Below are 13535 nucleotides of genomic sequence, written 5' to 3' on the forward strand. Positions count from 1 at the left end.
TTTTTCCTTACAATTTCTTAACTTAAGTGTTCTCTGGTTTTTCACTTAGGCCAAAGCTGAGTTTTTGTTCCAAAATTTCTTTATCCCTGTTATCAAAGGTAGAAAAGACCTCAAGTGTGCATTTGTGATAAAATGAAAAAGGGATCCAGAGAAAATGTAGGGCTAGTTCAATAGAGGGTCCTTTGCTTTTCCTGAAAGTTGGAGATCAAGTAGGTATGGCCCCTTTGCAAAGAACAGCCGACAGAAACTTGCCTCTCATATAGAACCACTGCCCCAATCAAAAAAACCACACTTCTGGATTGTACAGCATGTACATAAAAATATTTTGTCTTCTGTCCACTTACAGAGGGTAAAAGAGAGCAAGCCCTAAGCAGAATGTCCTTTCAGACTGCTTTTTAAAAACGCCTGTTTCACGTGGCAGGGGATTCCAATTCAATCCCATCAAGGTGGCATGTACCAATGCCATCTCACTAGTCCAAATGATCAATTTCTGTTCACAACTTATCATAATGACAGGATTAAGAGTCAAAGGGATCACATAAACAAGACTAGTGTCTGCTAATACTAGCTGATAGAATTAAAAAGGGAGAGAACAATCCAACATGGGAAGCAGGATACACAGCAGACTCATTGAATGGCAGATGTCCTAAACAGCACTCTGGCCTCAGAATCAGCCCTTGAGGGTAATCAGCCCATGAGAGTATTGCAGGCATGGAAAGCCAAGACACTCTGGCAAAAACAAAACAAAACAAAAAAACAAAACCCTAAATGAAAGATCTCTGCGAGTGAGATCCCAGTGGAAAGAACGGGCCATCAAAGAAGGAGGTACCTTTCTCTGAAGGGAGGAGAGAACTTCCACTTTGACTATGACCTTGCCTAAATAAGATTGGAGCTGATGAACTCAAAAGGCCTCCATAGCCTTGGCAACTCATGACAAGAGTCTAGGGTGATTACTGATGCCATAAACAAGAGTGTCAATTTGTTAAGTCAACAACAGGAGTCACTGTGTACTTACTCCTCATGTAGGATCTCTGTCCTTAATGTGCTGTACATCATGATTTAATGCTATAACTAGTACTCAAACAGTATTTTACACTTTGTGTGTCTGTGTGGGTGCAAACTGTTGAAATCTTTACTTAATATATGCTAAACTGCTCTTCTGTATATAAAGATGATTGAAAATGAATCTTGATGTGAATGGAAGGGGAGAGAGAGTGGGAGAGGGGAGGGTTGCAGGTGGGAGGGAAGTTATGGGGGGGGAGCCATTGTAATCCATAAGCTGTACTTTGGAAATGTATATTCATTAAATAAAAGTTAAAAAAACACACCTGTTTCAAATTTCTAATTGATTGTAGGTAATAACATCTAATGTTGCATCATCAATATTTTATAGGTACCATGCATAAGAAACATGGTAATAATGAAAACTGCACTGCTGCAACATTTGATCTGTCAGAAAACTGCATTTGGGAAACAATTTGCACATGCAAGCTAGGAAATTTGATAAAAATGAAGTCTATGAAGCATGAAAGTGGAAGTAAAATGCAAACTAGGAACACAGTAAATGAGAGGTTCAGTGATTGAAATAACAACTACAAAGTGTTCACATGTGTGCTTCTTGGATGCCTATGCTTTAATTTCATGTTTGAAAACATTTATTAGGAGCTGAGGTGATTTTGGATTTTATTTTCCCCACTTAGTAACATTCCAATTATTTTGTAAAGAATTTCTATAATCTCTCAAAAACCAAGATTATCTTCAACTGATTTCTTTGCAAAAAATAGTGTTTGATCATCTGGCATGTTATCATACTTCCACAAAGGAAATGACTGGTAAGATATTAACTCAAAAAACTCTCATCTGAATGACTGTTGCTAAGTTCTGTGCCTCAGGTAAACAGAGAAAAGATAACCATCAGTTTCAAGGGAAAATCAAACACATGTAATTAAAACACCTAAATATCAACACTGTGATGGGGTAGGTAAATTATGAGCTTTCCCCAAAATCAATGGAGCAGCTGTTAGCCATTTCAGAAAACCCTGCTAAGGGCCAGTGCTGTGGTACAGTAAGAAAAGCTGCTGCCTGCAACACCAATATGGGATTCTGGTTGGAGTTCTGGCTGCTCCACTTCTGATCCAGCTCCCTGCTAATGTACCTGGGAAAGCAGCCAAAGATGGCCCAAGTGCTTGGATCCCTGCACCCACATGGGAGACCCGGGAGAAACTCCTGGCTCCTGGCTTCTGCCGGCCCAGCTCCACCCATAGCAGACATTTAAGGAGTGAACCAGCAGATGAAATTTCTCTGTCTCTCCCTTTCTCTTTGTAACCGTCTTTCAAATAAATAAATTAAATCTTAAAAAAAAAAAACCCTGCTAAAAGAAAAGAATGAACAAAATAAGTTTCTGACTATAAGAGATGATTAAATGAAAATGAAACTCCTATCAAAGTGCTTGAGCAAGGGTGTGACTGTAAATGAAGGCCTCTTGCTGAGTCTAAGAAATGCTGATCAATTTGGACCCAAAAGAGTGAGTGGTGGGCAGTTCCTCATCTGAAAACGCATATAAAGAGCTAAGTACTCTGAGACCACGATCTGATCACAAAGAGACTGAAATAACCTTTGCAGAAAGTCCACCTGAAGTAGGCAGGCATACAGGCTAAACTGATTAGATTTGTGAGCTGGAAGACCACTCCTTCACCACACCCTTGTGTGACTTCACGCCCTACCTGATACCTTCGCCACGCCCCCGTGTGATATCAGGCTCTACCTGACCATACCTGAGTGCCCACCTGGCCACAAGCCACTCCCCTGTGGAAAATATATAAAAAGGCAGGGAGTGTTGCAAAAGGCTCTCTCGGCCTCTGTGTTGCTGCCGAGGATAAGCGGTGGACAGCAGCTCGAGGTGCTTGCTGCGTGTGGTTTTGTATGGATGCTACCTAGTTTCCGGACCTTGCCCTTTCCCCTACCTGAACTAAAACTTTCACTTTCCTAGATACCTTTCGCACTAAATAAAAGCCTAAACGTACCATGCTGCCTCATTTATCTGTGCTGGTATTTAGAATTCTTCTCTAAATATTAGGCAAGAACCCTCTCGGGTTTATTAATATTGGGGATTTATTAGTAAGCATATGGTGAAATCGTATGGCACCCCAAATTCTGGTAGCACATATGGCACTCCAGATAGCATTTCTGGGGAACTTTAAGGGGCCACATTTTTGTATAAATTTTAGGAGGTCGTGTCCGATTTCACACCTACAAAAGAGGCAAGAGAGAGCTGCATAAACTGCAGCAGCTAACAGAAGAGGAAAGGTGCTGAAGCCAGGAGTAAATGTGAAATTAAAAAATTAAATAGAACCCCAAAATCAAAATATTGGAAAGGAAATAAACACATAATATAGGACTTCTTTGGCTTTATGGCTTATCTTTTAAAATTGAAATATTTATAACTGCTCTGGTTTTATTACATAAAAAAGGCAGAGGAATTTTCCTTCTTATAATTTATTTGAGAAGCAGAGACAGTGACAGAGATAAAGCTCAAATGCTGGTTCACTCCCAAAATGTCCACAATGGCTGGGCGGCCCAAGACCAGTAGCCTGGAACTCAATGTAGGTCTCCCACATGAGTTGGCAGGAACTCAACTACTTGAGCCATCATGGTTCAAAGGCCAAGTAGGGAGGTTGGAGTCATGAGCTGGGTATACAGATACAAAATCTAGATGTCCCAACCAGCATCTTAAGCACTAGCCTACAAGCCCACCCCATAACTTCCATGTTAAAAGAGAGCTATATTAATTAGATTCTACAGATGTATTTCAGAGCACAGAATTCATAAATTTAGAATGGAATTAAATAAAATTTGTTGAAAGAGAATATAAACAGGCAAATTTGGCAAGTATCTGAATCCATGGTATAAGGACACCTTTAAATATAAGAGGATAGACAATTGAGGATAACAGCAAGCAGAATTTGTATGTATTAACTACCCAAAGGACACTACAGAAGGCAATACCAAGAGCATCTCGGATTCTTTTGAATAAGGAATATATACTGAAAATTCTGAAAATACACGTTATTTCTCAAATTTATTTACCTCAGAAATACTTTTTAAATTTTTTTTAAAAGAAACATTGTAGGACAGGCAATAAACTTTGGGCAATCCTGGATGAATAACATTTGTCTCTCAAGAACAGAATTCATTTAATGCATCTGTTTGTCTAACTATATTTGTAAAGTTTAAAGGGCACACAATGTGCCATATACATTTTACTTCCTACCATTTTCTAAGTGCCAGATAATACACTAAAAACTTTATATTACATCAAATTTTATATTATTTCCATCTTACAAGGTAAGTAAACTATTATCCCCAATTTATAGATTGGAAATTTGAGGTTGGGAGAGGTAAGGCAACTTGTCTAAGGTCATTTAGCAAATAAGGTGAAGCAGGATACAAACTTAAGACTGTTAAACTCCATATAAAAATATATACCAATCCATCTCTTGGCATCATTGGCATATACTAGGCCACTGATAACATTCATAGTCAACTTTACATTTTCTTTGCACAAAACTTTTATCAATGAATATGATGTCTAAGGAACACAGACAGAATGACTTCAGTGTTTTTGATCCTGTGATAATATAGTATTTTGAGCTCCAGAACTATGTTTAAATGAGAAATGCAGTTGCAGTTATTAAAAGCAAAAGTCTCACTTTTCTTAAAAGTTTACATCTATGCTATGTCAGTTTCTTTTTATTTATTTATTTTTCTTGAAAGAGTAACACAAGAGAGAAGGAGAGGCAGAGAGAGAGAGAGAGAGAGAGAGAGAGAGAGAGAGGTCTTCCATCCGATGGTTCACTCTCCAGATGGCCGCAATGGCCGGAGATGTGCCAATCTGAAGCCAGAAGCCAGGAGCTTCCTCCGGGTCTCCCATGTGGGTGCAGGGGCCCAAGGACTTGGGCCATCTTCTACTGCTTTCCCAGGTCATAGCAGAGAGCTGGATCAAAAGAGGAGCAGCCGGGACTGGAACTGGCGCCCACATGGGATGCCGGTGCCTCAGGCCAGGGCATTAACCCACTGCCACAGCACCGGCCCCTATGTCAGTTTCATTTCAGTAAACTAAAATTTGGCTTTAGGAGAGGCTGCAGGAAAAATCACTTCTGAATGGCTCTGCTCTATATCATAAGTGACCCAGAAGCTAGGTCATTCCTTTTCTTTCTTCTTTCTGTCACCTCTAAGAATCTGGATGGGTTAGTCCTTTCAGAGAGCAGGCCATGACTTCAGTCTTTCACAATCAGTCTACTTGAAATACACAGAAATAATAAATTGTCATATTTCAAGGCCCATCACAATCCATGCCAAATTCAATCAATAAAATTAGATTAACATCATTAAACCTTTATATATTCATTTTTTAAAATAATTATGACAATTACTGGTTTTGAAGGTTTTATAACCATCAGTGGCTCCCTCTATAGGCCTGGCCCACAAAAAAATTTAAGTGGGTAACACACATCCTGTCTTGTATCATGTCTCTTTGTTTTGTAAGTACATCTGGTTACTGGGGGGGTTCATACTCAGAAACATATAGAAAAAGAATGAAAGCAAGAAGAGAAACATTAGAAAATTGGAAATGAATTAAAAAACTTTTAAGTTTCCATTTAACTGTACTGCAGTAGGGTTCTCAGGTCATCCTTCTATTAACCAATTTTTTTTTTTTTTTTTTACCTGAAACTCCTCTGCAAAGCAATCACAGCAGATGGAAGCTTCTTCAGTCTCTTTCTAGTTTGGTAACCTTTCCAATAAGCTTGAATCAAGCAAGCTGCTTGATGTAGTTTCTGAAATTAAGCCAGAAATAATTTAGAGACATCTATAGGAGACTTTTTAAAAAGCGGACTTCTCAAAGTACTCAGTTTCAGTTCACAATTGATCATAATGATAGGAATAAGAGCCAAAGGGATCACATAAACAAGACTAGTGTCTGCTAATACTAGCTGATAGAATTAAAAACGAGAGAACGATCCAACATGGGAAGTGGGATACATAGCAGACTCATAGAATGGCGGATGTCCTAGACAGCACTCTGGCCTCAGAATCAGCCCTTGAGAGTATTGCAGGCATGGAAAGCCAAGACACTCTGGCAAAAACAAAACAAAACAAAAAAACAAAACCCTAAATGAAAGATCTCTGCGAGTGAGATCCCAGTGGAAAGAACGGGCCATCAAAGAAGGAGGTACCTTTCTCTGAAGGGAGGAGAGAACTTCCACTTTGACTATGACCTTCTCTAAATAAGATCAGAGTTGGTGAACTCAAAAGGCTTCCATAGCCTTGGCAACTCATGACAAGAGTCTAGGGTGATTACTGACGCCATACACAAGAGTGTCAATTTGTTAAGTCAACAACAGGAGTCACTGTGTACTTACTCCTCATGTAGGATCTCTGTCCTTAATGTGTTGTACAATGTGAATTAATGCTATAACTAGTACTTAAACAGTACTTTACACTTTGTGTGTCTGTGTGGTGCAGTCTGTTAAAATCTTTACTTAATATATGCTAAACTGCTCTTCTGTATATAAAGATAATTGAAAATGAATCTTGATGTGAATGGAAGGGGGAGAGAGAGTGGGAGAGGGGAGGGTTGCGGGTGAGAGGGAAGTTATAAGGGGGAAAAAGCCACTGTAATCCATAAGCTGTACTTTGGAAATTTATATTTGTTAAATAAAGGTTAAAAAAAAAAAAAAAGCGGACTTCTGAAAATACCAGGCCAGGTCAAGTATTACTCTCCGTCTCTTAACAAGATGGGTAGGAGGCAACATTAACTTAATAGACCCTGCACAGAGTTCTAAGAATACTAAACTACACTTCCCTAAGGTGGTATGTTAGATTCAGGCAATGTCTGAACATGGTCTAGTTAATTCCAAATTTCTCCCTGACTAACCACATTTCTAGATTGCAAAGATTTCATAGTTCTGCCCAACCATTCATAATCTATTTTGAGCTAACAAGTTAATGTTTCTATTTAATTACAATTAACCTGATTAGGTTCGGACTATAAGCTCTGTTGACCTTTTGTGAGTGGTTGTTCCAACCTGTTTAATTCTGTGAGCTTTTGGTATGCTGTCTTGTGTCTGTCCAGCATATGCATAGCTTTGAGATTAGTCCTAGACTTGTGAAGGTTCATAAACAGGAAGAGGGAATTCCCCATCTGTGTGCTCTTTTTTCCAGATTCTCTCCTTCTTCCTCCTAACTAGACTTATTTTCATGATTCTTGCTACTATTTTCAAATTTATGATTATTTTGGTTTGGAATTTTGGATATGTCCCCATTTCTTTTTAAATTAAAAACATTCTTAGCTATTTTACATTTAAGTCTGTTTTCTGTATTTAAGTTTTTATCTGGGAATCAGAAAGCTATCTGCTTCTACCTATGGAATGTGCTATCTGGAGACATCATTTTAAGTATACAAGAGAAAGAATGATAAAATAACAACTTCCTGAAACTAATAAGTAAGGTTTAGTCATAAAATTCCTTGTATGGAGGTAAAAACCATTATTGTTATATCTTAAAGAATAAGTAGATTATAGGTGACCATATATGCAGTTTGCTACAATTTTAGACATTTTTTGGAAAAAAACAATGAAAAATATTTGAATAGCTTAGAGATAAAAGAAAGTAAATGTTAGAGTTGGGGATTTCATGAAAAATTCTGAAAAAAAATGAGATGATGATATCTACAAACAGATAGAAAATTATGCTTAATGGTAGGCTAAATGGTTAGAGAAAATTTGAAAGATATTTCTATTTTGGGGGAAGCATTTTGCTTAACATATAAATAGAAACTGCAGGATACTTAAGGAATACTGAAGTTTAATACACTTAACAAATATCACACAAATTATTTTTGCAACTTAATACCTGTTCTTCCACTTCTTTATAGGTCTTAGGGCTTAAAAGGTCAACGAGCTGACTAAGTTGTTGACTAAATTCTGTCCCAGTTTCCTGTTTGTTTAGCAGATTTCTGAGTCCTGAAATATAATAAACAAAGATGTAACTATCAGTATTAGTAATGGTAATTCAGAGATAAACTTTTTTCTCTTTGAACACAAACACATTATACTGGAACATTTAAAAAAGAAAAGTTATTATGAATGCATACCCAATAAATACCTACCAATGGCAGCATTTAAGCATGTTGTAATTATTCAAGTTATTATTACATAAAATATACAGTAACATATAATTTGAGGCAAATCAATTAGTTCTTTAGCAAATATTATAGAAATTGTATAACACAAGGATACTGAATTTTCATCCCAAAATAACACATGGTAAAAGACACACAGTACTACACTCAGGGCATATTGGTATGACATACTATAATGTACATGGTTAATATAAATAAAGTAAAAATAGCAGTGTACAAGTAGGAAAGACACTACATGGATTTTTCCACACCTTATACAAGGGCATTTCCAAAGTTTAAGAGAAAATGGGACTAAAAGATGTTTATTTTGGTATAAAACTTTTTAGAAATCCATGCATAGTTTTTTTTCATAATATACATTTTCCATGAACTTCTTGAAGACCTATAGTCTCCTCAAGACTAAGTTTTCAGCAGTAAGCAATATTAATAACTATTAAGTATCTTTAGGAACTTGAGTAAGTTCTGTTATTGAGTCAAGAAAAAAGTATTAAGGTAAAATTACTTTTAATGAACTTTGTGTGACATTCATACTTCTGTAGGAATCTGACTGTAGCTTTGAAAAAAGTCTATCTGACACAATATCAATTAGAGATTTCTACTTCCAGCGATTACTCTCCCTCACTTCTTACAAGATGCACATTATCTCATGTCGGAGTTCTGCTCCAAGTTCCAGTCTCAGTTCTGCTCCCAGTTCTATTTCCTGGCTAATATATACCCTGGAAGCAACAGGTGGTGGCTTAGTAGCAGGGTTCCTACCACACACATGGGAGACCTAGAATCAGTTCCAGGCTCCTAGCCTCAGCCAGGCCCAACACGGGCTATTGCAGGCATTTTGAGAATAAATTAGCAGATAGATTTATGTTTGTCTCTCTCTTCCTTTTAAATAAAATAAAAATAAATATTTTTTTATTAAAAAAGACCACAATGTATAATCTTGGATAAATTACCTAATTTTCCCATATTTATAAAACAAGGTAATGATTATCTATAAATAGGGTTGTTATAAAGATTAATTTTTATGAAATATATTTATTTGAAAGGTGATCAGAGTGATCTTCAATCTGCTGGTTACTCCCCAAATGGCCAGAATGGCCAGGACTGGGCCAGGCCGAAGTCAGGAGCCTGGATTTCCATCTGAGTCTTCAATGGACTTGTGCTATTTTCTGCTGCTTTCCCAGGCATTTTAGCAGTGACCTGGATCAAAAGTGGAGCAGGCAGAACTCCAACCAGCACTCATATGGGATGCTGGCACCACAAACTGCAGCTTAATATGCTGTGCCACAGTGCCAGCCCCTAAGATGAAATATTTTAATACATGTAAGATACACAACAGAACACTGTCTGATATGTAATAATTAAACAAAAGCTATTACGTGAGAATAGAAATCCACTGAGTGCTTTTATCATCAAAATTTCTGCCTTTGGGGGTCTGGCATTTGGACTAGTTGTCTAAGAAACTGGTTAAAATGTCCATATCCTGTATTGGCGTGCCAACTCTGCACCCAATTCCAGCTTTCTACCAATGTGGACTCACACAAGTAAGACCCATCTCCCAGCCTTGGTCTGGCCCAGTCTTGGGGGGTTATGGGCACCTGGAGTGAACCAGTGGATAGAAGCTCTTTCAAATTTAAGTAAATAAAATGTCTAACTTCTCAATTCACAGGTTTTGATTTTGGAGGCAAAACAGAATTTTTTACTGCTTTTTGTTGTTGAGGAAAGGCAGTGCAGAAGTTGAAGAATAATATATTAACTGATATAAAGATCAAAGGAGCTATCAACCTCTTAGGTACAGTTCTATTTTCTCCACTAAAGCTAATTTTGATAAGGTCATGGATCTTTTTATATGGTATATTCAACACAGAACTTTTTGTCAGAGAGGGAGTAAATATTTATTGTAACTCCATCAGCAAAGGACCACATGCCATCTTCTGAGTCATAAAGTTAACTTGATTAAACATTTTCTGAATTGCTATTAACATTTTGTTATTCATAAGCCATTAATATAAATTTTATTTTTGAGAATCCCAAGAAAAAAATGAATGTATGCACTACCTTTGTAGCAGGCACTTAGTCTCAGTAAAATCAAAATTTCCTGATGGGATTCAACCATTAACAGCAGGAGTTTTGTAGCAGTACTTCTTATGATTGGACTAGGAGTTGATAACAGCTTGAAGACAACTTCATCTAAAATTGAATGCAAGATTTTTCCTTCTATTCTGAGTAAATCACCACTAATAGGAAAAAAAAAAGTATTATTACTAACTGATGCACAGGTATCACACCAAATTTGAAATAAGATTCACTAATATGATATCTGATTATGGCCTGATCCAAGAAGATAATCAATGTTGTAAATATATAGCTTGGTTCCAAGAATATATCGTATTAAGTAAGCTAATATTTACTGAATTCCTACTGTGTGCAAGGTATCGTGCTAGATACAACAGAAAAAAACAAAATAGCCAAAGGCCATCTCTTCATAGAAACGTGCAATCAAATTGAGAAGGAAAGATAAATGTGCAAAATGTTAAGTAACAGGTGAATCAAGGCAACAATAGGAGAAAATCCTAACATAATATAGGGTTGGTTGCTAAATGATGCATGAAGATCATGTACTAAATATAAAGGAGAAACTTTATATTTCCTTTAGTTGTTCCTTCATTATACTGGCAACTTCATCTTGCAATACTGATGTCAAGAAAAATTTCCTAAAAAGGAGTTAATCACAGAGTGTCTTTTCACTAAATCCCCGTAAGAAGTATGTGGTATCTCTTTCTACATACTATTAAGACATTTTATAATTCTGTAAAAATAGATATAGACTAGGAGAAAATGGACAATGACAATGATTCTGAGGGCAAGTAGATAATGCAAATGATTTTTGTTCAATACAAAACACAATTGTAAAGCCTACTATATATTGCTTCATAAACATTAAAGTTTTTTTCTATTAGTAAGATTGTTTTAATTTAACAAATTCATTTCTACATTCCCTTGACAAATTCTCCTTTGAACATACATAAACATTAATTACTCACTAATTACTGAGTTGAATAAAATTTTTGTCTGGCTAAATTTTCTAACTGCCCAAGAGTCATGTTTTCAGTTTTTTTGAAAATTAGTAGTGACTAAAACAATTTTATGAGAAAAAAAGTCCATATCTGTCCTAAATTTAAAAATCTCAAGTTGAAAGAGTTCAAATCATCCAATCAAAATACCTGGGAATCTTTCTGATACCTGTTCTGTCACCTTGGCACTTCAGCTATTGCATGGCTCTTCTTCCTATTGCTCATTCCTTTCCCTGTATCATTCCACATCATTCCACATTCAACTTAGGTAAAAATATGCTCAAAACACCTTCGAGACATCCATATCCCAGTATGATAGAAATCTTCAGTTCATATTCCACAAAGACCTTATATATTATACTGGTTAAGATGCTTTTAAATGTTTACTTTCCTAATCTTAAAAAATCCTCTCTAGACTGTCCTGTCTGTTTCTCTTCTAATTCACACTTCCCTGTCTCCACTTCCTCATCTCCCACTCATTTTTCAAGTTACTGCAGCTTTTTCCCTTACTACTTTACTATAATTCTGGTAAGTTCATCAATTTACTCTCCAATTGTCACATATAGAGTTTTTCGTTAAGTTTGCAGAAATATGGAATTAAAAGATAATGTGCTATGAACTCTTCCCTTATATATCTATCACTCAGTGCTTATTTTCCGAGACCTGTTACTCTACTCAGTTAGCTTCTGTGGTCCAATGTTCTGGTCTCACCATTACTCCTCTACATACACATTTATGACCATTGTTTTTGTCTTCTTCATGCACTTATTATCCTTAAATATCCCAAAAAAATTATTCCCCAGGGCTCCACTTTCAATCCATTTTCCCCCCTCAAACTATTCAAATTTACCACTGTTCTCATCTTTTCTCATGTTTTAAACTATCTCTTGTAAACTACTAATTTGTAAATCTGTAATTCTAGGCAAGATCTCTTCCATAAGCCAGTTTATCTATTGATGGACATTAAAGTCATTTCTAGTTCTTGGCTATCACAAAGCTGCTATGAACATTTGTGTACAAGTTTTTGTATGAAACTTATTTTACTACCTGAACTACCCATGCTCAACAAAACCAGTACTGAATTCATCAAACGTCTCACAAAATCAGCTGCTTATAATTCCACATACCAGTCTGTCTCATCTCCCAACACAGTGTCATACCTGACTATACCTTTTATTTTATTCCAAATTAAAACACTAAGTCCTGATTTTAGTTAATAGTTTTATTATGACTGATATATATATAACAAGCTGCACATATTTAGTGCATACAGTTTGATCAGTTTAATGTGTTTCATCAATACAAATAAGGAATATATCCATCATCTTTCAAAGAAAGTCCCTCCTCCAGCTCCCCAAACCTCCAATCCCTGCTGACCATTGATCTGTTGTCTAGTTTTAGAAATTACTTTGTAATTTACTGAATTTTATATAAATGGAATCATTCTATACTTCTTTTGCTTGGTTTCTTTCACTGGCATAATTATTTTTACATTCACCAGTGTTGTACTGAATAATCCATTTCTGTTTATTGCCAATTAGTATTCTACTGTATGTATATACCAGCTTATTTACCTTGGATGGACATTTAAGTTGTTTCTAGTCCTTGGCTATTACAAGTAAAGTTGTCATGAGCATTTGTGTATAAATTTTTGTATGGATACTGTCATTTCTGTTGGGCAAATACCTAGGAGAGGAGTGGATATAATATCATAGTTTGTTTAGTGTGTTAATCAACCACCAAACTATTTTCCAAAGTAAATGTACTGTGTTATATTCCCACCAGCAGTGAATGAGAGATCAGTTCCTTTCACATCTTTGTCAACACTTGGAACAGAGCTTAAATTTCAGTCATTAAGCAGGGATATAGTGGTATCTCTACTGAACATCTTTTCATGTGCTTTTTTGCTTATATATTCATGAAATGTCCTCATCTTTTACCTATTTTTCAAATTGGCAGTTATTAAATTTCTGCTTTGTAAAAATTTTCTCCCAATTAACTTTTAATTATTTATGTGAAGAAGACTTTTTACATTTTGATGAAGTCTAATTTAAGTATAAACAATTTATTAGTTTTTAAAAGATTTATTTATTTGAAAGAGTTACAAAGAGAGAGAGAAGGAGAAACAGAGAGAAAGGTCTTCTAACTGTTGGTTCACTCCTCAATTAGCCGCAATGGCCAGAGCTATGCCAACCTGAAGCCAAGGAGCCAGGAGCTTCTTCCTGGTCTCCCATGTGGGTGCAGGGGCTCAAGCACTTGGACCATCT

At 36.2% G+C, this 13535-nt stretch overlaps 1 protein-coding gene across 3 annotated transcripts in view; it reads right to left on the reverse strand.

Moving 5' to 3' along the window:
• The window catches only part of IQCB1 (IQ motif containing B1), a 59272-nt gene that overhangs the window by 15999 nt on the left and 29738 nt on the right, over positions 1-13535 (reverse strand). For all 3 annotated transcript variants that reach the window (XM_008266849.4, XM_008266848.4, XM_002716635.5), the window contains 3 exons: positions 10253-10431; positions 7912-8021; positions 5725-5834 (listed from right to left, as the gene is read on the reverse strand). In XM_008266849.4, the coding sequence (XP_008265071.1) occupies positions 5725-5834; positions 7912-8021; positions 10253-10431 (399 nt within the window). The remainder of the gene's footprint in view (positions 1-5724; positions 5835-7911; positions 8022-10252; positions 10432-13535) is intronic.

The sequence above is a fragment of the Oryctolagus cuniculus genome, chromosome 4 (assembly GCF_964237555.1).
Source record: "Oryctolagus cuniculus chromosome 4, mOryCun1.1, whole genome shotgun sequence".
NCBI classification, from domain to species: Eukaryota; Metazoa; Chordata; class Mammalia; order Lagomorpha; family Leporidae; genus Oryctolagus; species Oryctolagus cuniculus.